At 40.6% G+C, this 26,608-nt stretch overlaps 2 protein-coding genes across 4 annotated transcripts in view; one reads left to right on the plus strand and one right to left on the minus strand.

The window, feature by feature from the left end:
- Nucleotides 1-12,739, plus strand: part of stxbp1b (syntaxin binding protein 1b) — a 36,754-nt gene extending 24,015 nt beyond the window's left edge. The window contains exons 14-20 of one of the 3 annotated variants that reach the window (XM_038704288.1): nucleotides 1,365-1,503; nucleotides 1,795-1,904; nucleotides 4,735-4,836; nucleotides 7,111-7,196; nucleotides 7,405-7,559; nucleotides 8,301-8,424; nucleotides 11,782-12,739. In XM_038704288.1, coding sequence (XP_038560216.1) covers nucleotides 1,365-1,503; nucleotides 1,795-1,904; nucleotides 4,735-4,836; nucleotides 7,111-7,196; nucleotides 7,405-7,559; nucleotides 8,301-8,410 — 702 coding nt within the window. In that variant the 3' untranslated portion in view covers nucleotides 8,411-8,424; nucleotides 11,782-12,739. Of the gene's footprint in view, nucleotides 1-1,364; nucleotides 1,504-1,794; nucleotides 1,905-4,734; nucleotides 4,837-7,110; nucleotides 7,197-7,404; nucleotides 7,560-8,300; nucleotides 9,021-11,781 lie in introns of those variants that run through there. The other 2 variants (XM_038704290.1, XM_038704289.1) reach the window with 2 other exon arrangements.
- Nucleotides 12,740-23,277: 10,538 nt separating this feature from the next.
- The window catches only part of LOC119892387 (whirlin-like), a 185,607-nt gene continuing 182,276 nt past the window's right edge, over nucleotides 23,278-26,608 (minus strand). The window contains exon 11 of the mRNA XM_038704592.1: nucleotides 23,278-23,696. Coding sequence (XP_038560520.1) covers nucleotides 23,520-23,696 — 177 coding nt within the window. The 3' untranslated portion in view covers nucleotides 23,278-23,519. The remainder of the gene's footprint in view (nucleotides 23,697-26,608) is intronic.

Below are 26,608 nucleotides of genomic sequence, written 5' to 3' on the forward strand. Positions count from 1 at the left end.
AACCAATTACAGCATTTATGTATGAGTGATTTGGGAAATTATTTGACATGGCTATCCTGGTACAGAGGCTTTCAAGCTGTGAGGAGTTGAAGGGGAGTTAGAGAGAGGGAGAGACACTGGACAAAGACATTGTGTGAGGTGCAAGGGACAGATGCATTCCAGTGTTCTAAAAACAACATGGAGTTAGTTTAGTGTAGTTTGATCCGTTCAGCAACAACAAACTGAAGTCATGACTCATTCAACTCATTCTGAGCACACAGGCATAATACACAACATTTTTGATTGAGAGGGACATCTATTATCTCTGATTTCATCATGACTAGACGTTAATAAATCCACTTAGAAATCACAAAAATAAAACTCCAGAACTTGCCTGTAAATCACACATCTTAAGCTCTCTAATTAATACACTATTTCTCGTTTGTTTACATAAACAGAAATATCACAAATGGCTAAATGGTTTTAGTTTGATTTACAAGCTTGAACAATTTTTTGACAAAAAAGCATATCCAATCACCTATTCTCACTCCTAAATTGTCACATATGGACCATGGTCAAGACCCGTCGGCGTCAGTTTGTAATGCACTAGGGACCCCTTACCGTCATAGCTCAACACACTGAAGGAAGCCCATGTAGCATTTATGAATACTAAAGGTAGGTGTAGGATATCTAACAGAAAGGTCAGAGTAAGAAGGTGTTTGGGGTGGATGGATGGCCAAGAAACCGGACTTTCATGCGAAAGACTTGTGTGCCATGTGAAACAAAAAGTCAACACTGAGCATTTTTATTTAAGTTACACAAGCTATGGAACTTAACTTACGTAAGTTAAGTCACGTAAGTAAAGCTGTTATTTTGAGCCAAACCAAAATGTTTATTTAAACCTAACCAAGTAGTTTTGGGACCTAAACCTTCACAATGTTTCATAACGTTTCACAATGTTAAACACTACTTTTATTTAGAAGGTCTAACCGGACATTGCATATTTATTATTGCTAATTTAACAAGACGTAGCATATTTATTGTTGCTAACTTGACCGCGGAGCCTTACACATCAACAAACTATGCTAAAGAGGTACCCAAGGCGTTACAAAGTGACACCAATGGCTCTTGACCAGACGTCCATATGTGGCAAGTTGGGAGTGAGAATGTGTTGTATCCATTGGCCAGCACTTCTGAAAGCATTTTTAAGTACTTAAAATGGATAGACAACTTCCTTTTGACACTTCTGGGGGTAATTGTGGCCACATACAGGCTCTCCTCTAAGGCTAGAATTCCACACCAAAATCTTCGTTGAATTGTTAAAATGGAACTTATGTGGAACTCACATTGAGCTCTGGCCTCTTTCGTCCTCCATTGTATTGAAGGATCTGGCGATGGGCATAGATGCAGAGGGAGAGAAGATCAAGGATCCCATGAGGCTCATTGTACCCGTTCTACTTGACGCCAATGTCAACGTGTCTGACAAGATCCGCATCATTCTGCTCTACATCTTCCTTAAGAATGGTCAGATATCCACTTTCCTGTCCGTGTTGTTTTTCATATCAACAAATAACATGAACAAGAAGGGAAATTCCTGCATGATGTTGAAAAAAACAAAAAAGCCCAGAATCTCAGAATCTTTTGATAGAATATTTATGCATCCATATTTTGTTTGTTTAGTGATAATCCATTCTCAGTTTTCTCGGTGCTTGCATGCATTACACCATATCTGTAAATGTGCATGAACCCCAGCATGTGTGTGTTGTATGGCCTGAAAATCTATGCTGCATGTGTTTGTGTATCTGCGTGTGTCAGGTGTGACTGAGGAAAACCTGTGTAAACTCCTTCAGCATGCCAGCATCCCACCAGAAGACAGTGACATAATTTCCAACATGGCCCACTTGGGTGTTCCCATTGTCTCTGAGGTAAGCTGTCCTTGCCCAGGACCTCAGTGTCTCTTTAACCATATTATTATTATTATTATTATTATTATTATTATTATTAATGAGCAGGCAGGGGTGGAAATTAACACCTACGACCTGCCAAATTGGTGGGTAAATATATTTGGCATGATATCACCATAGAATATCTATTTGACAGTAGCTTACCTAGCCTGGCATTCCTGTTTGTGGTGTGTGTCACTTCAATTGGTCCCCAGTGTACCAAGGGATCTAAAATCGTGTAACACTCATTCACGTTACTTGTGTTTAGCTGCGTTTCTACCAAAAGTACCCAGGATTTTTTAGTCCCTGGATCTCTTGCCGTACTAAGCGAAATGAACATCAGATTTGATTGGAATATAATGAAAATCTATAGGCTCTGCTTGACATTACAAAGAGCTTTTTGTGTGGGAGTATAATAGGAACCTTTGGAGTAACTCACTGTGTTTCCACTGAAGGGACCAGAGTCTAAATTTAGTTCCAGGGTCTTGTGTGGTAGTACTTTCCGAAAGTACCTGTACTTTGGTGGGGTGGGGCTTGCCTTGCAGTGAATTTCTGAATGGGCGAGTAGAGGCTACTGGCTTTAAATTGAGCATGTCAGGTGTTTTTCTACGACTGCTCCTCTTTTCCACTGTTGTTTGCAAACCAATAAATCCCAATCAACAGTCACATAGCACACACAAGTCTTGCCGATGTCCGCCTGAGATAGTACGTCGGCATTAAATGTATTGCTCGGAAATAGCAGCCAGCATGCAGCGGTGTGTTTACAGCGAACAGCTGATGGAGTTAAGCTACCTACTGGGTCCAAAGTTGTTGTTTTAAGTTTTCATCAGTCAGGAAGTTTTTACACAGAGCTGAAGTCGGACTGCTCCTCTCCAAAACAAATGGACCAACTGATTACAGCAGGTAGGCTAATAAAGGACGTTAAAATTCCTGTTACTCCGACGCTCAGGTGGACACAGATGTGATGCTGCAGCTGGAAATGTTTTAATAACCTTCCTAATTTATGTTTGCGTGTTTCTTTCTCTGTGCTGGAGTTCCTTTAAGAACTTGATGGCTTTATCCAGTTTGTTATTAAATTTGTAACAAACTTTTTTTTAACTACTACCACCCGAGCAGGGACTTTTGGGTGGCTAAAATAAAGACCCTGGAATTAAATGGTCCCTGCGGTGGAAACGCAGTGAGTTCCTGCAAAGGGTCCTTGTTCCGTGGGTGTAGTTCCTTTGGTGGAAATGCGGGTATTCATAAATCGTAGCAAGCCGGCAGATTGTCGCAATACCCCGTGAAATAAGGCAGCGTGAAAGCTGCTGGTGTTAGGGGCTACTTACAAAGGTTGTACTTGGAGTGTGTTTAGCCTTTAGCTGGCTAGCCACCAGCATAATGTGGCGACATTTAACATTACCAACAAACCAACAAAACAAAAAATTAAGCAGAGCAAGAGGAGGCTGACAGAATATAAAATAATAAAGTTGGCGGTCCAGTCTAGTGTCTGACTGAGATCAAGGAGTACGGTCCATAGACTGTATAAAAAATGTTGATCCCACAAAAGCTGTGATGCTGTGGCCCCAGGACTCTGTCAGAACCAGGAGGGTTATTGTAGAAACTGCGTAGTGTGATGAGCAGGCTTAAGTTGAACGATAAAGCATGATTAGAGCATGAAGAGTGAGTAGTGATGAGATTTAAGTTGAATCATTAATAAGCATCTTGTAAGTTTAAAAACAATTTAATGTATCAAGTACATTTAATAGCAAAATAATTTTTCTTCAAATTTCACTCTGGCCTCTTCTTTAAGTTTACATTCAACATAATACCTTATTATCTCAATTAAAAGTATGGAAACAAATATATATATGGCACAAAAAGGCAATTTATTGTTTTGGTCGGTAGAAAATATGTTTGTCAGGGTTTTTTCTTTGTTTCTCTATTCCATATTCTATTCAAATCTGAATACTCTCTATAGATCATTGCACACACAAAATGGGAAAACTGACACAGACCTTGCATGAGCTAATCAGCTGTGGCTATACCTGTATAGCACCTTTCTAGTTTTCTGACCACTCAAAGCACTTTACATGTCATCCATACACCCACCCATCCATTGTCAATTGGGGTTTGAACCCACGACCTTCTTGCTGGAGACAACATTGCTAACCACTGCACCACCGTGCTGCCCCTACTTTGCATGTAATTTACCCAATTCAAACAAATTCATTCATTGATCATTCAAGGTGCCAACTGCTCATCAGAAACCACTAATACATTTCACACACACTCACACCGACAGCAGAGCCATAAGGGGCAATCTGGGGTTCAGTATCTTGGCCAGTGATAAGTCGACATGTAGACTGGAGGAGCCGTGGATTGAACGACCGACTTTCTGATTAGTGGACGACCTGCTCCACCTCCTGAGTCGCATACTGAGCAAGCCAAACTGTCCACTGCCCACAGAAAAAAACACACTGTGGTGTGAAAGGGAATAAATGCTATGAACTCTGCATAAGCTAACTGTATTGTACTGGCCCATATTGGTTCTCTGTGGGCAAGGCCAACTGAAGAGAAAACCAAATGGGGGACTTTGTGGTGGTACTAAGCACTGATGTGGACCACTGTGAGCATGTTGTGAAATGTTGCTTGAGTGAAATGTTACTTGAGATGAGCACTGTTACAGCATAATATCCATCTTTTGTAGTGAAATATATAAGATTGAATATGAGTAAGTAACTGAATATCAGTCAAGAATAACGGTGCCAGAGAGTTGATCTGCTGATGTGTGAATTCTGAAAGCACATGAGTGATCATTGTTGTTTCTTCACAGGGCACCGCCAAGAAAGCTAAGAAGCCTGATCGTAAGGAGCGAATCAGTGAGCAGACCTACCAGCTATCCAGGTGGACTCCTCTTGTCAAGGATCTCATTGAGGTACTTCTCATGTATTATTACCATGCAGTATGACTCCACACCAATATTGGGGATTAGGGCTCATTTACATTTTCTGCTGAAGAAAATGTATCTTTAACTACTACAGATATGCATCTTACTGTAACAATGTTTTAACAATGTTGTATCAAGTGCTGGGTGATAAAATCTTCCATTGGGGTAAGGTAATGTGTCAAATAAGACAAACCCTACTATACTTTATTGGGCTTTGCTTTTACATTCAAAGATTTTTTAAAAATTGTTACATTTTTAGTAAGATGGATGTTTGTGGCAGTTTGTGTTCTCAAGCCCACTTACCTTCCACACGGCTCACTAGGACTAGATTTATTTCTCTGAGGGGATGGGTTGATTTTAATTTTACCTGCACTGATCAGTGAAGTCAGCCCAGTCTGTAGTGCATATGTGGTTAATTTTTCACCCCCATAGCAACAATTACGCCCGTTTTCAGAGAACTAACAGTTCCTCTTGTAATTTTAATCTGGTCCAGCGCAAGATTGCTGTATGATCTCTTCCACAGTAAGAGCAGCTTGGCCTTCCACACAAAAAATCAACTGAGTGTGAAAATGGAGGAAGTCAAAAATGGTTTTGCTAGTCTGATAGACAGCAACATGCTAACACCAACATATAGGCCTATTTGGGAATCAATACAACGACGGAAAGACATTTAAGCCATCAGTAGAGCAAGAGCTTTTCAGATGGGCTGCTGTGATGACAACTACAGGTAGGTACTGGTTTTCTCTTTTGGTCAATTTTATTTATATATCCCAATGTTACAAATCACAAATATAGAACACCTTCTAACCTTAGACCCTTGTTTCGCATAAAGAAAAACCCTTTAACAAGCAAAAATGGAAGAAACCTCAGGAAGAACTAGAATGGGCATTTCCTTAAGAAAATGCGTGTGAGAGCTGCCAGCTATTTTTTGCAATTGCTACCGCAATATTTTTATTATGGGTATTTTGGATGGACTATCACGCCGTCCCTGAGAATTCCCATGATGCATGGTGGTGAAGATTGTTTTGTTAAAATTTGCTAATAAGTCTCCTATTTGCTTGAAACACACAATGTTCCCAATGTTACAAATCACAAATATAGAACACCTTCTAACCTTAGACCCTTGTTTCGCATAAAGAAAAACCCTTTAACAAGCAAAAATGGAAGAAACCTCAGGAAGAACTAGAATGGGCATTTCCTTAAGAAAATGCGTGTGAGAGCTGCCAGCTATTTTTTGCAATTGCTACCGCAATATTTTTATTATGGGTATTTTGGATGGACTATCACGCCGTCCCTGAGAATTCCCATGATGCATGGTGGTGAAGATTGTTTTGTTAAAATTTGCTAATAAGTCTCCTATTTGCTTGAAACACACAAGTTACTTTGTGATTTATGTTTTGTTAATCATGTCTGCTTGGAATATAGTGTTTTTTGTTGGTAATTGTCACACACAAGTTACTTTGTTTAGTAAACCACCACAAGAATGACAATTACCAACAAAAAACACTATTTTCTAAGCAGACACATTTAACAAATACATAAATCACAAAGTATTTGTTTTGTATTTCAAACAAATAGGAGACTCATTAGCAAATTTTAACAAAACTTTCTTCACTGCCATGCATCATGGGAGTCTAGCTTCGCCCCCGCTAGGTTGGAAGAGGAGTCCCATAGGAACCATTCATTTTAAAATGCATAAAAATATTAATATAAAATCAACCATTACAGATATCAGCTACACAGGTAATAGCACCCATCTCATGAAGAAGATGTACAATTTGAAGTTGAAACCAAGTTTGTAGGACAAACGGTACGGGAGAAGATAGATGCCAAAAACGGCGGAATAAATAATAATAATAATAATAAGAGCGAAGAGAACAAAAGTGTGAGAGCTGCAGCTCTCATACTAACAACAAAGGCTGTCTATCCTGAGAGAGGGATCCCTTTCCCAGGACAGACAGACATGCAATAGATGTCATGTGTACAGAATAGACCAACAGCGTGAAATTACAGTATGGGCCAAGAACAGAGCCTTGAGTTACTCCATATTTCACATCATTCAATTACATTCATGATCAATGACATCAAAAGCTGCACTGCGATCCAGTAATAGAAGCACTCAGGTAGAATCCAAATTCAAAGTAAGCAGAAGATCGTTTATGCACAGTGAAGATTTCATTTCCCACCTCCCGCTGTAATGTTAATCCTGTCTGAATGTGATTTGTATTTCTGGTGCCAACTAATTTGAATGTGTTCCCACAGGACGCTATTGAGGACAAACTTGATCCCAAGCTGTACCCATACATTTCTCAGCGACAAGTATCTGCCAAAGCCAGTGCTCCATCAAGGTGTGTGTTTTATATCACATTGCCTACACCTTGGGTAACACATTACTTCAATAAATGGCTTCAAGAAAAAAAAAATATATATATATAAAGACATTGTTTTTAAAATAGTAGTCATACAAAAGAAAACAACTATCTACCTGCACGGGAAAAAAGTCTTTTAATGTTTTGCAGTAAATGCCTATCTATATCCTTGTTTCACATGTTGCAGTGCTCGCTATGGTAACTGGCACAAGAACAGGGGCCCCACAGAGATGAAGACAGGGCCCAGGATCATTGTCTTTATTATTGGAGGGATGACGTACAGTGAGATGCGCTGCGTGTATGAGGTCACCCAGGCCAACGGCAAGTGGGAGGCCCTGATCGGTGAGTTCACTGGACAGAGAGAGTCAATCTGTCTTTTTGCAAGTCCCTCTACTATTAGTGAAGCGCAAATCTAAATTAGTGGAGTACTCCTTTATATTTGACCGTTTCAAACACTTTTACGGTGTTTGGCCCAGAATGTTATTCTTATCAAGGTGTCTTCTAAACATGGGACTAAACTATGTTTTGATGTAGTTAGTAACTATTCTGCTAAAAACATTCTCCTATATTCTTAGGTGCACTATAGCTAAAATGCATCATTTGTATAAAATCTTAAGAAGGGATTGACGTAGTAAAGTAGTAACATGTAGCTTTTATTTATTTTTTATTAAGACTGCCTCAAGTTGAACTGCCTAATATAACAAGACAGATATACTTTTTACTTCAACATTTAACTGTGATTTAGTATTTATTACATATTTATATTAGAGGGTTGAAAATTGCATGTTTGATCCAGCATGACTTGGTAATATCCTGAAAAAAAATCCTAAAAGACAGATAAATGTTTGGATCTTGGTGATGTATTTGGAAATCCTATGCAATCTTCCCTGCACAGCTGATTCAGCGGAGCTTGACATCTCTGTGAGAGCTGATAAGTTGCTGTGACCTTTATATACTGACCTCTCAGTCTCATTTGGCACGGAATTTCAATAAGACCTCTGTGGATTCATTTTCTTACATGATAAACAAGCTTTCATTCAATATTCAGTCCTTGCTGAGCTTTCAGGCTTGTGTCCCCCGTAGGTTCCACCCACATTCTCACCCCCCCAAAGTACCTAAAGGAACTACAGCACCCAGATTTCCTGGACCCCAACGCCCCACCAGAGGTCACTGAGGAGCCACCTGCAGAATGAAAAGATGCTTGGAAGTAAATACATAATGTGATTTGTAAATCCCTGTGTTTCCCCCATGTCAACCCATTTGCACACATGCCCATTGTCTTACCTTTCAACCATTGATCCCTGCAGTATTTGTTGTCAATGATTTTCACTGACACTGAAATGCTGCCTTATTGTTTGTAAAGTAACTGACCCTGGTCCTTGTGTTTCACATCTATTTGTAGAAGCATTTTTGGTAGACTGTGATGAACAAACCTGTATATATTTACTGAAATCATCTATGGTAGATCATTGACTGCTGTTTCATACTAACACTGCAAGTACATAATGTTGAGAAGATGAGAAGTTGTAGAACATAAAGCTTAGAGTGGCCATGTATAGTTTTCAGTGGCCTGTAGCGGTGAGGTTTCAAATTGAAACTACTACGTTTCATGTCAGTAAACTAGACTAGATATTATAAATGAGATTGTTGGCACACTTTATAACAGTTAGAACACAGTAAGAAACCTTACTACAACTTAACTGTATTGTTTTGTTTGCATTATTCTATACTATGTGGGTCACATAAGTTACGGTCTATGTACCTGATTATCGGTAAAACTACAATAAATCTAGTTGAATGTTACGAAGCAAACCTCCAAAACAAAGCGGAGGTTAGCTGCACTGTTGTAGTTGTGTGTAGTGTAAGCAAGAAGCTCAGAAAACAGGCATGTGGTTCATTTTAAGTGAGGTTACAACCCGTTCACAAATAGGCAATAAAAAAGTGATTGATAAGTGATTTCATTAAAAACTACATATAAATATAGAGAAAATCCTAAATTGCTATAGTATCTATGCTTTAGTATCTATGGTAGTTTTATGGACCGGAAGCATTTCAAAAGCAGAGGGTCTAAAGCAGCAGACACATTTACTATATTGTTTAGATCTGTTCTGGTGACATTTGTGAAGTTTAACAAGCATACATAAATAATTATTGTACTACAGCATGCCATCTTATCTTTAGTTATATCTGCATTTTGTGGGTAAGAATGTGCCATGTGCAACAGTTATATAAAGCAAAACAATGTTGTCTGTTTAGGAGGGCTGTGTCTGACAATGTGTCTGAGAATTTACGTAACTTTCCAAAACTAACAATCCTTCACACTTACAACCACTTTGCTGTGACCAGGTATGTGGAGGTTCACACAACTTCTACCAACATTTTTGTTGGTGAAAATCAGTGAAGCACTATGGATGCCTTCAAGAAGAGACTATCTGAAAGTATGTGTTACCACTATTTGTGCGATCCATGCCATCAAGACTACAAAAAGACTATTATTGTTATTGGAGAGAGATCACAGAGGTAGTTGAGTGCAGCCAGAGGAGGCGGTCCCCCATTTTACAGTGTGAACATTCAGAAGAGGTAGAAACACATTTGACTTTAGTTGGACGACATGTTATATGCACTAGTTATTTTCAGGCATACTGAACCGCTAAAGTGCCCAAACAATGAAAACCAGCCCCAGACCAAAATAACACAAAAGTATTTTGACCACACAGTGGTATTATTTGTGAAATGGATAAATCAATGTGATCCCAGATAATTTATCTGGGATCAGCACATGTGTCAGCGTTGTGTCTCTACCAAAAAAGCTTTTTTACAATACTATACTTTTTAGATCCTGATCATTAACTATGTATACTGTAACTATATATTTTAACCAGATAAAGGATCAAGATTTTAAATGAACAGAAACAAGCTGAGCACATACTGAATATGCCATGCTTTTACCATACGGTTGCGAGAGCTGCATCTGTCTCAGCAGGAAGATCACTGAGTTAGAGCAAAGAATGTCAACACTACTAAATCCAGGAAGCTGAGAGGCACTTGGACATTATTCTCTTCTGCCCAGCACAAGCCACCAGTGCTGAAGAGATGGATGTCACTGCCCCTATCCTACTGAAGCTGTTACTTCTCTAGCTGCTGCTTCCACTCTGCCCGCTGCCCGTTCCTTCTCCTGTCACCGTCCCTGAGGACCCTTGGCTCTGGCTCGACATTAAACCTAAAGCCCCAGCCAGCTCTACTCTATCACATCCGTGGCTCTGGTATAGGGAATGAGGCTTTAAATGGCACCAATATTTATATAAAATAATAATTATTGTGAACGTTTTTCAGTGTCATGAAAACATTTCCAATACAAATGTTTCTATAAAAATGTTTCCCTTTTCAGAACCAGTTTTCAATGCCAAATTTTATTTTCAATGTCAAATTTTAAAGTCACTGTCCTGGCTTCATACCCTCCTACTTGAGATGCAAGCAGAGGGAGCAACGAGGCAGCAGGCATTTAACAAAATGAGACATCCTTGTGTTGGAGCCATCATTTTGAAGCAACATCAATTACATATGACGTGTGGCCCAGCTGCACCATCTGTCCATTGTTTTATAATAGCCTACAACTGTATTTCATGACCTCTGTCAGATGAGCATAACAGTGTTCGTGACAACTTATACAGTACTGTGCAAACATAGGCAGGTTTGGAAAAATGCTGTAAAGAATTCTTTAAAAAGTTGACATCTTAATAGATTATATTTATCAATTAACAAAATGCAAAGTGAATTAACAGAAGAAAAATCCAAATCAAATAAATATTCGGTGTGACCATCCTTTGCCTTCACAAGGCCTGCCTCTAGGTACACTTCCACAAAGTCAGGGATTTTGTAAGCATAGGTCAGGTGTATGAATAAACAAATATACCAAACTGGTAATGGTCATAAATTCACAATGTAAGGTGTCGGCTGGACCGGCAACTAGACACGAGAAGCAAGAGTTGACAGGGGACCAGGATCTGGTGTTGGCTGGGCCGCCGAATGGGAATGAAATGGGTGCTAGTAGACTGGGAAGCATGCTGAGGTGCAGGTGTGAGGCAAGCGTGCAGGAATGCCACTGGCTGTGAAGCAGGCAGATAAGCAGGCTGAAGTGCAGACTGAAAGTTAGCGGTCCAGACGCTAACCATCAGCAGTCACTGTGTGTGGCTAGCGCAACTGGTTTGTTACCATACTTTGGTCTGTCGTGGTTCCTGCACCACACTGTGGCACAACTTTTTGTTTGCTTCTTATTTAATGGGCATAAAATCTGTTATTGATATTCAGTCTATCCTGTATCTCCCTCTCTCATGAATGCATGCACAGTTTCAAACAGATGCTGTTGGGGGAGGTGTAGAACCTATAGGTCTACATGGAGCGTTATCGTTTGACTCTCCAAAACTACGGTTGGCATCTGGGGTCAGGGCATTTTTAGGGGCAGCTGTCACCAAATGCCACCCCAGTAGATGTGCCCCTGCATGGACAATACTTCTATTAGTTTGTTATATTAAAAAATGATCATACATTGTCTTGTGTCTTTCAGGATCAACTGAAATCTTCACCCCTTCTCGCCTTCTAAAAACCCTCAAAGACTTGGAGAAAGAAGAGCAGACTAGTTAAGAAGCTCCTATAGTGCTCTCTCCTCAGCCATCATACAGCAGTAACCCTCTCCTCCACCTGACATGACAGATTAAATAAACACTCGATGTTGTATGGGATACATTTGCTGTTAACTCATAAACCAAACTGTGTTTTAAATCACATCATCATTTGTGGAATTTAACAAGTGTGTTAATCAAAGTTTATTGCAAGAGATTGAATTTGTGTTGAATGTTGTCTACTGTGTATTGTGGGATGTTTATTTCTTTGGAGAAGTAAAATAAGTTTAGATGGAATGAATGAGATTCAGATTATGGGCTATAAATGAAAACGGGTTAAAGTGGGACAGTTATTCCACTGCTTTACATTTGAACGGAACAAAATATTCTTTTCATTGAAGACATAGATTTGACACATTATTTGTGAATTCACTTCTATTGTATTCTCTCCCATACTAATACGCATCCTTCTTCTTTTATTTGGTTTTGCTAGTTAGTTTTATGTAGTACATACAGTAGCAACCCATGCCATACTGTACAAATCAGATTACAGTGATGTGTCTGACCTTGGAAATGCCAACGTTAAGCCACTCTCATGGTATACTTAGTTGTAGATCAAGCATTTTGAAAGAAGAATTTACAGTATAGTTGGATTGTCTCTCGTGCATTGTCTCAATACTCAGCAGTGTTTTTGACAGTGTATTTTTGTCCTGTAGAGATTCAGTTTCTTTTTTGGTTCCCTGTGTTTGACCTTAACGTTGTCATTGATTATTTTGTATAGTTTTTCTCTGTAACTAGTAATCCACTATGAAGAGAGATATCAGTATCATGAGAAGTCTGTGCTTTTCCACATCCATAACAGTACTTGCTGCAGAATGTGTGTTGAGCTAATAAAGTGGCTTCCATTAAACTCTATTTAGCCTTTGTTTAACTCTGCTGTCTCAAAAGATATATGAAACAGGTTTGAGCATACAATATACGGTAGATAGGAAATTTTGGTTATTCAAATGTAAAAAAGTAAAAGTTGTTAAAGTAATTTTTATTATACAAAATCACAAATTTGCATCAAAGGGCTTGACATTCTGTTCAGCATATAACACCCTCTATCCTCAGAGATGTAATCAAGAATAAGTAAAATACAAAAGCATCGAAAGGAAAATCTTTATATTATGAAGAATGCAGGACAGTTTTTTTTAAAGAGGTATTCTGCTTTTTGGCTTTTCCCCTCTCCTTTATTGAGTTATATATCTTTTTTGTGCATGTAACAGGTTTGCAAAGTGAAAAAGCCCAAAGTCCAGCCCAAAGGGAGTTCCCATCTCCCACAGAAAGCTCTGCTCTGTACCGCTTGAAAACAGCTCGTTTGTAGTCCAGCCCTTCACTTCCTTTACTTGTGACATTACAATGAAAACGCATCATAAAGCTTGCCAAGCGTCTAGCGGGGTCAGACACGCCCTCAAACCAAGCTAGTCTGAGCGGAGGTCCTTTGGTTCGACTCGGCTTTGTTTGATTTCCATTGTAGAAATGTTGTACCTGTACTTGCTTCCAGGTACTTTTTTCGGATCACCTCACCTCCGTTGAGGTTCCAAGCGAGCTGAGGGATACTAAAATGTAATGTGAAAACATGGCAGACTGCTGATTGGTCAGAGAGAATATTCACTATTCACTGCATCATCATCGCTGCACCAGACAGAGGCCAGCAACAGAAAGTTTTATATTTCACAGGTTTCTTATAGAATTTCATCACTAAATCCACTTCTGAGAAGTTTTGAGGTGAGAATTCAGCTGTGTAGATTTAGAATATTGACAGTTTTACGAAAAGTGATGGCGGAACAAAAATGTGCTTGAATATTTTCGGAGTTGAGGAGCTCCGCAAGTGGCTGCGGGGGAAGCCTGTGCCAAACCGCGGTAGGAGCGTGTGAGGCCGGCCAGCCGCCCGCTCACAGAGCCCTCTGCTCCCGCCGTCACACAGACCGCTGCAGCAACAACGGCAGAGGAAAACACAGCTTGAAGGTTTTCATACCGCTTATCTGTCTTTACATTCTGAGGAATGAGAAACGTTTTAACTTAAAAAAGAGAAAGCTGTGTAGATCGCTGGTGTGTGTGTCGCATTGAACATTACGTCGCGGCAGTTGTGTGTGGCGTCGCTATGACGACAAGCTACGTACTATCTCTGGGTACTATCGGAAAACCGAGCAGGGCCGAGTAGAGTCGAGTCTATCAATTTGCGCCATGGTAGCATTTTTCGGCAAGGCAGCATAGATCGTCAGAACACAGTTCAACGTTTAGTCCTAAAACACGATGCAACTCTGATTCTGTTTGGGCCTGGAAATTCACAATCACAACCTGTAAGTATGCTTTATTGGTTGTGAATTATATTTAAAATAAGCATGGCAATGTTACTTCACAGACTGTTCAAGTGCGGAGTTGTTGTAAATGTTGGCTAACACAGCTAAAGTTATAGCTATAATGCTAATGTTACACCCGATGTGAAAGCTACTGAGCAAACGTTCAAATTGTTTGGCCAATTTTTATGTAAAATTGAGTTGAAATATGGTGATTTTTGTAGTGGTTTCTGGTAAGATGTGGAACAATGGTGTTGTGTGGTTGTGGACTTGTGAGTAACTTATACCATCTGTTAGGTTACGGTCACAGTCTGAAGCGGCTTTGATTTGGATCACACTACCTTGTTTCTTACGACCCACCCTTCTCTGCTTCTGATTGGCTAGTAGTCCTTACCTGGGAGCTGCGCATGTGCAACTCCCAACAAAGATTTTGTACAAGTAAGATGCATCACTCTGTAGCTCAAGAGGCCCCAATATCTTTATGCAGCAATTATATGTCCATCCACCCCTTTTCTGCTGTTTATACAGATTCAATTCACTGTGGAACAGGCAATGTAAGATAGGCCGAATGTCTCTCTCATTAGCCACATCCTCCAGCTTTTCCTGGTGAATCCCTTCAGTGTGTTCCGAGTCTACCCTGTGGTTGGACATTCAGAGGGTGGCATCCTATTCACATGTCATGCCAAACCATCTGAAATTGTTTCTTTCAATGCAAAGGAGCAGTGGTTCTACACCAAGCACTGTCCAGGTGTCTAGGCTCCTCACGCTGTTCCCAAAGGTGTTGTACAAGACTGATGTGGGAAAGAAGGAGCTGAGCTACATTCCAACCCTCACATATGGTCATACTCTTCAAGTGGCTGAATGCAGGATCCATCCATCTTCAATTGTTTTTCCGGGGTTGGGTCACAGGGGCAGCAGCTTCAGCAAGGGACCTCAATCCTCCATTTCCTGAGCCACATTAAAAAGCTCTGACTGGGGGATCCCGATGCGTTCCTAGGCCAGTGTGGGCCAGTGTCCTCTTAGCTGGACGTGCCTGGAACACCTCCCTAGGGAGGCTCCCGGGGGGCATCCTTATCAGAAGCCCGAACAACCTCAACTGGCTCCTTTTGACATAAAGGAGCAGCAGCTCTACTCCTAGTTCCTCACGGATGGCTTGGCTTCTTACCCTATCTCTAAGGGAGAGGCCAGCCACCCTCCTGAGGAAACCCATTTCAGCCGCTTATACCCACAATCTACTTCTTTCGGTTATGACACCAGCCCTCATGACCATAGGAGAGGGTAGGAACAAAAATTGACCAGTAGATAGAGAGCTTTGCCTTCCGGGTCACCTCTCTTTTCGGTGCAGTAGAGTGAACGCAATACCACCCCCGCTGCTCCAATTCTCCGACTCTGAGGTACTTCAACTCCCTCACTTTTTTCCATCACTTTCCTTCATGAATGCAGGGTGTAGAAATCAATTTGTGGAACTTGTTGTCAGAGGTGTAGACTCAAGTCACATGACTTGGACTTGAGTCAGACTCGAGTCACAAAAATGATGACTTTAGACTCGACTTGACAAAATCAAAGAAGACTTGCGACTCGACTTTGACTTGAACAGCAATGACTCCTGACTTAACTTGGACTTGAGCCTTTTGACTCAAGCTGACTTGACACTCCCCATGCCCAAATATAAATTATGATTAAAAAAAAGAACTGCGCAGCGCATCAACATAGCGCGGTGCTCAATTAGAGCAATAAGAGCGCATTATGACCTGTTTAGGACTTGAAACTCAAAGTTAAAAACTTGACTTGGACTTGCTTGTCCTTGACTTGAGACTTGACTCGGACTTGCCACTCATGATCTGTCTGGACTTGGGACTCGACTTGGGACTTGAGTGCTAAGACTTGAGACTTGACTCGGACGGTGACTTGGTCCCACCTCTGCTTGTTGTACTCCTGCAAATATTTGAAAATGCAAAACTAAAGCACAATATAAATTAAATGGACCTCAAGGTAGGTCCTGCTATTTATATCTTCTGGTCCTCTACAAAACAGGGCCAAGCCTCATATCACCTTAAACACAAAGGTGACAGGGCCTCACAGTTAGGGCTCCCAGACTTGACCTAAACAAATTATGGCTGTGAATTCTGTCTCTTCTTTTAAATTACTTTTAAGTGCATACAACATTTACATTTATTCATTTAGCTGATGCTTTTATCCAAAGCGACTTACAATTGCTATACATGTCAGAGGTCGCACGCCGCCGACAGGAAATCACGGCTCTACACGTCTTTGCATTGACTTTGTATGTAAACTCATTGCCCCGAACGCTCACTTCGCTTTTAGTCTGAAAGCACCATAAATGTCTTGCTCAGGGTCACAGCTGGAGATTGAACCCGGGTCTCTCACACAAAAGGCATGTAAGGCATGTATTTTATCCACTGCACCACCACTGCCCGACATACAAGTATAAAGTAGTTGAAAATAGAATATGGTATATAGTAGAATACAGTATATCTGCTTGTGAATATTGGTAATTTTAATAGTGTAATTTTTCTATGCAACACATTTGTTTGCTGAGATATGTTATGATCAGACCTCCCTTAAGTGTTCATGAGATTAACCTGTTAAATGTGTATTGTAAATCACCTCTCTTTCTCATCCCTCACGTCTCTCCCTGTCGCTTTCAGCTGTTATTTCTGCCTCCAGAGATGAAGCTGGATCTATGATTGGAATCAACCTATTACCCCCATCTTCATGCTTAACACCCGCTGCTATGAGTATTATTATTAGTTATAATATTATTATGATTACTATTTCTATCACTATTATTACAATTATTATTTTTATTGATATTTGTATTATTACCACTACGATTACTATTATTTTTCATCTTATGCATTGTTCTACTGTGTTTTCTATTTACGCCTGCTCGCTCTTAATGCAATTCAATTGATTTCAATTCTCAGTGCAATGAGATAACCTCTGATATGAACTGGCACTATACAAATAACATTGTCATTCCTCATGAAGCCACTGAGGGGATCCTTTGCCAAATGCTGATGAAAGGTGTTAAAGTGTGATCTTTATTATTATGAGAGCTTTGTAGCATGTGAACTCTGTAACGGACTAGTCATTTTCCACATCTGAACACCAAGCATCATCTAAAACGCAGAGTCCACCTCCTCGGAACATAGACCACCTGCCGAGTGCTTGATCCGGGGTGTTGATGGGGCAGGTCTCTATAACGATGTGGGCACAACAGTCTCTGAATTCCATTGCTTGCTCAACATGAGTCCCATTTTGTCCAGACTGGACCGTTAGGAGCAGGATTAAGTCCAAGCTGGGCCAACATGGCTCCTAACCCGGCTCTCTTTCTTCTACTCCTTGCTTATACTTCTCCTATTTTTTCTGGCCACATCAGCTCACCCTACCTTGATTGTTCCTGATGGCTTTACTTTTTTTAGTGTAGAGACCGGTCTGCTAAACCGCTGCAACAGACCTCAACTGGCTTGCAGCTGGCCTTCCACCCATTCCTCCAGCCCTCCTCTCTCCCAGATCTGCGTATTTCACTCTCTTCCTCTCTTGTGTTTCGTCCATATGTTCTTGATGGTACGGTTTGGTGGCTCCAGCTGCCTGCTGTGGTTAATGCGAGTGCAGATAGTGTCTGCTAAAGACCTCAGAACTTGGTCATTGCGCCCCCGATACTGCCCCTCTCCCAAGGCCCTTGGACAGCAGCAGAGGTTCCTCTTTTCTGGCAGAGTTGGCAAGCAGGAGACTCTGTCAGGCACCAGCTGACAGGTTGAAAGGACGCAGGAGGACGTCATACACGGACTACACAAAACTTGAATTGGTATGGTTCTGCTTTTCAAAGTTTGGAACGTGTGATCTTCTGACCAGTTGCGTGCTCCCACTTGGTCCAAGTACCCTGCTTGGCCATACCCACCATTGTGCTGTTGCGAGCTTCCTCCACCTCTGCACACACCTCTCCCTGGAGTAGCTTCAAAGTCATATGAACCTACACACCAGAAAAAGTATTTTTAGGTATACAAAATCCAAAAAAACTCCTTCAACTCCTTGTCAGCTAATTTCTTAGTGCCAAATATGCAACATAACATGAATGCTTTAGTTTTATCAGTGTGTTTTATTGTGTCTTCAGGAATTCGGTTTGGGGAATATTTGTAAGTATTTCACTTTTTGCCATTTGAAAAAAGATTGCAAGAACAAATACAATAAGTGACCTAAGAATAATTTGTAGTGAGACAACTGTGATAGGATATGGAAAGGGAAACACACAAGAGATGTTAGTAGTTTCATAAGCCACAAAGAGTTTACATAACTGTGTGTAACAAAATAATTCTCTAACCTCTCACAATTTACTGTATATACATCTCTATAAATCTATGTGCAGCCTTTCCTGTACAATATATATAATATTTGAACAGTTTACATTCACAACAAACATAGTCTAATTGAAATAACACAGTATTCTCATCAACGTTTCATCCTTGAATCCAGACACTTTAGTGTTGCATCACTCATACATATTATCACTAAACATTTCTCTAGTAATCACTATTAGCTCACTGTAGTGGGATTATGCCATTAGATTACAAAAATATAATATAACCATCATAAATAGTATCAGACCTTAAAGCATGCAATACTGTTTTCTTAGCTTGGATTACTTGGCTCTAGTGTAATACTTTGGATCATGGCTGCAGTTACCAAATGAACAGATACTAAAATATGTCTCAACCCTTTGGAACAAGCAAATGCTTTTGAAGGAACAGACCAAATAAAAGTCACATATATGACTGACTGTCCAGTGTATTTAAAAACACACTGCTTATTTGGGTGTCCACAGCCCATGTTGAAAAGTATTATAAAATGAATTCATGCTGTAGATCATAAGTATGAACAATAGGTTTGACCTTTGTTGAAACAGGGGTCTTGTAAAAGTAAAATGAGTAAGTAAATACTCCCCAAAGTATTAGTATTAATAGTAGTAATAGCAAGAAATAGTAGTAATATTCTCCAAGCCCAAGCCAAGATAACTGTGGTGACAGCACTGTGATATCAGCAGGGTTATTTTTCTCATTGATAGAGAAGACATTAAACAACAGTTTTCACAGGCTGACTAATACATCGGAATTCGGAGTTGAGTACCCCCAATACTGCAGACACAGTCCAAATATTAACCTGCCCCAATAAGATTTTATCAGTCACTGATCAATGTTCTACATGGACAAATCTTTGCACTGCAGTTTTCAAGATTTTTTGTCTGTGCATTTATTGAGTGCATATACTGTAGCCTCAGCTTTAAAATAAATTTACAAAGCAACATCCCTTTATTGGGACTGCAAATGCCCCCCCCCCCCCCATCTGAGGGGTGTCCCCCCCTTAAAAACCATCAAATAATATAATGATATATACTTAAAATAGAACTGTGTAAATAGTAAAACAATACAACCGCAAACAGGGCAAGTGCTTTTTAAGTTTAGAAACATTTTGAGTCCCCCCTCTCTTGCCTCACAGTGGTTGGTCCACTGCCTGATTTCTCTCCCACAGGCATCCAGTGGCAGAAAACCAGTTAAATCCTTCAGTAGTAGTGGAACTCCAGTAATGCTGAGTAGGCTGGCAGGGCTGTTTTATGCACTTTAAAAATTGGATGAACTGATTCTTTTGACTGTAATACAGATGCTGAGTTATTAATAAATTAATCATGATAAAAGATTATTTTTTTATGGGCCCACTCTGTTATTATAACATTACCTAGCTTATTTGGTATCTTGTTTAACAGCTTATTGGACTGGAAATCATCTTCTACAGCTATAGATGTTACAAAGAGAACGTTACAAACAGGCAGCGCTGCGCCGTGTTTCACATGTGTGCACAGACAGTAACCTCATGTCACAGCCACACACACAAAGGCTAAAACACGTCTTAGGTGTGTGGAAGTTATTCAGAAGTGAAGAAGACGCAACGCTCACTACATCTGCAGAGAAACACAGAAAGAGAAGCGTGCTTGTATCACGTTAGAAGACAACGATGAATATTGTAAAGCAACAGTGAATACAGCTGTTGGTGACGATGTCATTCATACCAGGGTGGTCTCTATCGGTAATTATGCTGCGTTACTGGCAACGCGGAACTGGGAAAGGACCGACCTCCAATTACAAAAACTACCCTGACACGCCACCTGAAGTCGGATTTCCTACTTGTGAAGTCGGAGAAAAAGTTAAAAAAGCAACAACAAGTATATTTGCATGTATTTAAATTTTAATAATACATACGGTCATATTGTAAAACCTGTTCTGCATGTACACTGATGTAGAAATATGTTAAGCCTCTGCTGAGGGTGCAACTGTGTGTACACTTTCGGCGTCATGCACCACCATACACCTGGAACGCATTGAGGTCGGAAGTCGGAAGTAAACGGAATTTTCCCAGTTCCGACCGGTCTGGAACGCGGCATTTAAAACAAGCCTCCTCCAGACGCTGCTCACCTGCTGCTGTGAAAACGGAATCGCGGGTGAAAAACCAAACTCGAGTTCTTTTAAATAAAACTGCTGACAAAGTCTGAGCAGACAGAGAGAGACAGACGGGTGTAGGTGTGCTTGTGTGTCTGACGGGAAAAGCAAGGTGTGCAGATTAGCCTACTGTAGTTTGTGAGTAAACACAAAAATAAATTGGAGAATTAAAATGGTGTGTGCTATTTATTTCTAGCTCCTACCAGTGAAAATGCTAATGTTATAATCAATGTTTCATTATGACCATACAATTGAGACTAGCTAACATTTATACTGGTGCTGTTGGGGTTCCTAATAAAAATAGATTTTTCCAATAAATAGTTACAAAAATGTTTGTGCGGTCAGTTATAGATTTTAGAAAGAAATAAAATCAGAATCGGCCAAAAAATTAAATCTGTGCATCTCTTACTAAAGTGATAATCCTGTGTGTGAACCGATATTAGGCTGACACCATAGCACTACCTTTGTAGAGGCAGATCAGTTGGCCTGCCCTAAATATCTAATATATATATATATATATATATATATATATATATATATATATTAGAAACAACTATTGCTTTGAGTTGTTGGCCAGAAAAAGACTCTCTGTGTACACGTATCCTATTAAACAAGTACAGTTTTGGCTGTATTATTTGTGTCCCCCTCAAAAATTGCTCTTGAGAAATTTTACATTTATTGTCCCCCCGACTGTGAATGAAATTAATGAAATTTACGCCCATGGTCAGTAACGTATGTAAAATGACTGGCCCACAGACCTTCAGCTTACTTTCTAATTCACCAAGACATGCTGTTGTTGTGATGTGAGCTTCGCAGCAGCAACTGTAGGGACAGTTTGTTAATCCACAACATAGGTTAGTTACATTTTTAGTATTTGTCATGGTATTGAATTTCTCCAGAATCACTTACCCCACCTTTAAGACAAAATGCCATTTCTCACATTCAGTGAATCGAATGTGATTTGGTCGTAAACTGTCTTTTGTACAAACCTGAAAATGGACCTGACTTTCTGCTTCACACTGTTTGCACACCTTATTAATTATAACAGGATACACCAATCTGATCAGTCCTTCCTGTACGGTGCATTAGCAGCTCTATGATTCATTACTGAGTCTCAGTCCTCACTATCATCAACGTAGACCATGGCACTTTCTGCACTTCAGGCTTTTGGGGGAAGACATGAAGTAAAATATGAATTAAGTAGTATTATAATACTTTTCTACTGTAACTATTCAATATTATAGTTATATAGAGTCGTTTGACTGTATGTAGGACTGTAAGCAATCAACATTATATACAAACTATTTGGCTATAGGTATTGAACATATTGTACATACGGCACTTTAGCTAAACTACTGAAGAGATGTTACAAAATGAACATATTCAAAATCATTGTGATGGGTTAAACATGCTCTGGCACTGGTTTGGTCATTATTAGGGAGCTGCTAATGTATAAATCTGTGGGGAAAGAGTTTGATGAGGCTTGATTTCCAAAAGTGATTAGTTGATTTAAAAGTAGATTATTAAAGAATCAAAGGCTTCAATTCAGTAGATCATCTTAATAATTCTTATTTTAAGGCAGAATCATTGGATTTATTTCATTTTGCCATTATATGCTGTTTGAGATATGGGAATTATGGGTTGTCATTCCTGATATAATAAAGAACACTACAGGGAAATATAGGCATCATCTCCTCAGGTGGGGCCAATCAGAGGAAATGAGCTGTCAGGCAGTCAGTCCCACATGCTTTTTGTATTTCACCAATTAGAAGACACATCTCACTTTGAAAAATGAATATTCCCCCGATCGGGGAAATACATACAGATTGTGGGACTGACTGCCTGACAGCTCATTTCCTCTGACTGGCCTTACCTGAGGAGATGATGCCTATATTTGCCTGGAATGTTGTTTGTTTCTCATTCTTACCTTCTGGGCCTGCCAAAATTCTGAACGAGTGTGCTGTAATTTATCAATACAATTCCATCCTGCCTACACTACGGAAGCCCTAAGTGGCCATCGATTCAATTATGTTTTATTCAGTTTTCCCGTGATAACGGGATAATTTTCTCGTGATCTCAAGATAACAAAATAGTAGTTTAACACAGGGGTCAGCAGGAACGTTTGTTAATGATAATTTCAGTGTAGTTTACAGTGTCACTGGTTAGCTCATTTGGTAGAACAGAGGACACATGACTGTAGGGTTTTTTGTTCAATCCTCACTGAAGACCTTTTCATTTGTTTTTCTTTTTTATCTCTTTCATAATCCTCATCAAGTTCTTCTGAAGAGACTGTTTCACATACTCACAATAAAGCACGTGCTAGACTGTGCACATCCCGGCGATTGGTCCACATTCATCAACCTATGGACTTTTCATTTCAGTCAGAGGAAATTCCATGGACTTCAGCCTCGTGCATTTGACATCTGAAAATTCGTCCGCAGATTTTACAGGGCAAACATTGCCAAAAGAATGAAATGTTCAGACAAAGGCTGTGATATGTGTGAATAATAAAATAATTATTTAACTATAGCAAGTTCTGTCTTTAAGCTTTTTGGACCTTATCTATAGTAATAATAATGTTCCAAAAAAATTGCATATTAGTTTTATGGCAAATATTAATGTCATTTCCTTTTCTAAATTTCAATTGTGCAAATCCTAGTAGAGTGCAATCAACAAATACCCAACACATCTTTTTACTAATCCTTTCCCTGAAATTAAAATGAGGGCCATGGTTATAGGACAACATCATGAGGAGTTCATGAGGTTCCCTCGAAGCAGTAAAACAGTGTCTAATTCAATAAAGCTGCATAAAATACAATAGTCCTCATACTAGAGTCCTGGCTCAACCACCAGGAAGTCAATGTGATCCTTCTCTTTGGTCTTGAAGGCCTCGGCGATGATCCAGGCGGCATCCTTGTGCTCCCGACCTCTAAGGGAAATGCCATTGACCTCCAAGATGACCTGACCCACCTTCAGCTGGCCGCAGTTATGAGCCGATCCCCCTTTCTGTCAACAGGGACATGAAGGGAAGGAAGGAGGGAAGGCAGACAATCATTTGACATATTTAGTAAGATATATTTAGACAGTGATTAGTCAGTAGAAAGCCTGTGTTTGCTGCTGTTATACTTAACTTATAGTACAAGGCAGCTTTCCAACGGTTGCATAACACACACTATGTTGAGATTTTCCGTACTTTCAAAATTATAACTTCCCAGGAAAAAATCTCTATTTCCTTTTGTACTTGGAAGTTAACTGTAGTGGTAATATTAGGGTTACTTCTGCACTCGATGCTACACCTCTTGATAAGTCCATAGGGACCACAGATGACATAGTCTTTGTATTGTCTAGAGCAGTGGTTCCCAAACTGGGGTTTGCGCACCCCTCAAGGGGGCGCCAAAGATCACAAGGCTTCATCTGGCTTGAAGTTGTAAAAAAAATGATTTGCACATGTTAAATAAATCTTAGCACACTAGATAATTTATACAAAAAAACTATATAATTTTCTTTGCTCTCGCTTAAAATAGTAGGCAGGCTACTTAGTAGGCCAAACCTCTGTGACCTCTTAACCTGTGACCCTTGCTGTCCATTAGTTTTGTCAGGTCACCTAGCTGCTAGCTCCCTCTGAAAGCAGCTCTCCATCTATATCTGTAGGGTTACTTTATCTCCTTATTTTATTGACGGTTGGGCAACCCTGTTCTAGGGGAATTGGAAACAATACCAAAATTCAGTTAAATTAGTATGAAGAAACTATAGTTAAGTATAGTAAAATGATTAAAATGAAAAGGATTTTGGACTTTTGGCTAAAGGCCTGCTTGTGAACTCTGCTCTGGACTTTGATTTGGGTAGCCCCTTGTGAAACCACGTGCAAGGAAATCAGTATTCACATGAAATAACTGGGAAAACTGAGGAGTGTTACAGAGTTCTTAACTTGTGTACAGTGGCTACACAGGTGCTGGTCATATAATTAGAATATCATCAAAAAGTTGATTTATTTCAGTAATTCCATTCAAAAAGTGAAACTTGGATATTATATTCATTCATTACACACAGACTGATGTATTTCAAATGTTTATTTCATTTAATTGTGATGATTAAAACTGACAACTAATGAAAATCCCAAATTCAGTATCTCCGGAAATTTGAATATTACTTAAGACCAATACAAAAAAAGGATTTTTAGAAATGTTGGCTAACTGAAAAGTATGAACATGAATATTAAGTGTCCCACCAGGGACACTAACACACTGGACCACTGCTACACAACATTAAAGGATATGAAAGACATTAAAAAAGCTAAATAATAGCTTTGCAGCCAACGACCCTGCGTCAGTGTGGAGAAGCCTACGGACACTCTCAAACTACAAGAGACCATCCCCCAACACTGCTGGTACACAATGACTGGCAGACGAGCTGAATGGTTTCTACTGTAGATTTGAAAAGCCCAGAGTCACACCTCCCCCACTTCAACGCTATCTTCAAACAGTCACATTCCCCTTCTGACACACTGCCACCTCTGACACCTCAAGATCTGTGAAGAGGACGTGAGCCATCTCTTCCAAAGGCAGAAGATCAGGAAGGCTCCTGGACCTGACGGTATCCCACCATCGTGCCTGAAAATCTGTGTGGACCAGCTGGCCCCCATCTTCACTCAGCTCTTCAACAAATCACTGGAGCTGTGTGAAGTTCCCTCCTGCTTCAAACGCTCCACAGACATCCCGGTCCCAAAAAAACCCTCCATCTCTGGAATAAATGACTACAGGCCCGTCGCCCTGACATCTGTAATCATGAAGTCCTTTGAAAGACTGGTGTTGGCCCACCTGAAGGACATTACAGGCCCCCTGCTGGACCCCCTGCAGTTTGCCTACAGGGCTAACAGGTCAGTGGATGATGCGGTCAACTTGGGGCTGCACAAGTTCACATCCTGCAACACCTCGACTCTCCAGGGACATATGCTAGGATCCTGTTTGTGGACTTCAGCTCGGCGTTCAACACCATCATCCCGGTGTGTGCTCTCCCCACTGCTCTTCTCCCTCTATACCAATGACTGCACCTCAGGGGACCCATCTGTCAAACTCCTGAAGTTCGCTGACGACAGAACAATTATCGGCCTCATTCGGGACTGTGACGAGTCGGCCTACAGACGGGAGGTTGATCCGCTGGCTCTCTGGTGCGGTCAGAACAACCTGGAGCTTAACACGCTCAAAACTGTGGAGATGACCGTGGACTTCAGGAGGAGCCCCCCCACTCTGCCCCCCATCACCATACTCAACAGCCCTGTGTCTGCTGTGGAATCCTTCAGGTTTCTGGGTTCCACTATATCCCAGGACCTGAAGTGGGAGCCCAACACTGACACTATCATGAAGAAGGCCCAGCAGAGGATGTACTTCCTACGTCAGCTCAGGAAGCTCAACCTGCCTAAGGAGCTACTGATCCAGTTCTACACAGCCATCATCGTCTGTTTTCTGCACCTCCATCACAGTCTGGTTTGGATCTGCCAGCAAAAAGGACAAGGACAGACTACAATGGACAGTCAGGACTGCAGAAAAGATCATCGGTGCCAACCTGCCCTCCATTCAGGACTTGTACATTTCCAGAGTCAGGAAACGGGCAGGAAACATCACTGCAGATCCATCTCATCCCAGACACAACCTGTTCCAGCTCCTCCCCTCTGGTAGGTGCTACAGAGCACTGTACGCCAAAACCAACAGACTCAGGAACAGTTTCTTCCCACAAGCCATCACAAGCCATCACCCCCACACCTTCAGCTTCAGCCCCGTTGGTGGCCCAGCCTACCCCTGCTCCTCGTGCTCTCTTGGCGGATCGATTGACACCAGCCCGGCCTGAACTCTCCTGCTCCCTCTCTGTCCCGCTTTTGGGCCACCCATCTGAGATCCCTGGTTTCCCTGCTCCGCCCTCGG

The sequence above is a fragment of the Micropterus salmoides genome, unplaced genomic scaffold, assembly GCF_014851395.1.
Source record: "Micropterus salmoides isolate LMB-PRFRI ecotype aquatic unplaced genomic scaffold, ASM1485139v1 Ms_hic_scaffold_7, whole genome shotgun sequence".
In the NCBI taxonomy this organism is placed as follows: Eukaryota; Metazoa; Chordata; class Actinopteri; order Centrarchiformes; family Centrarchidae; genus Micropterus; species Micropterus salmoides.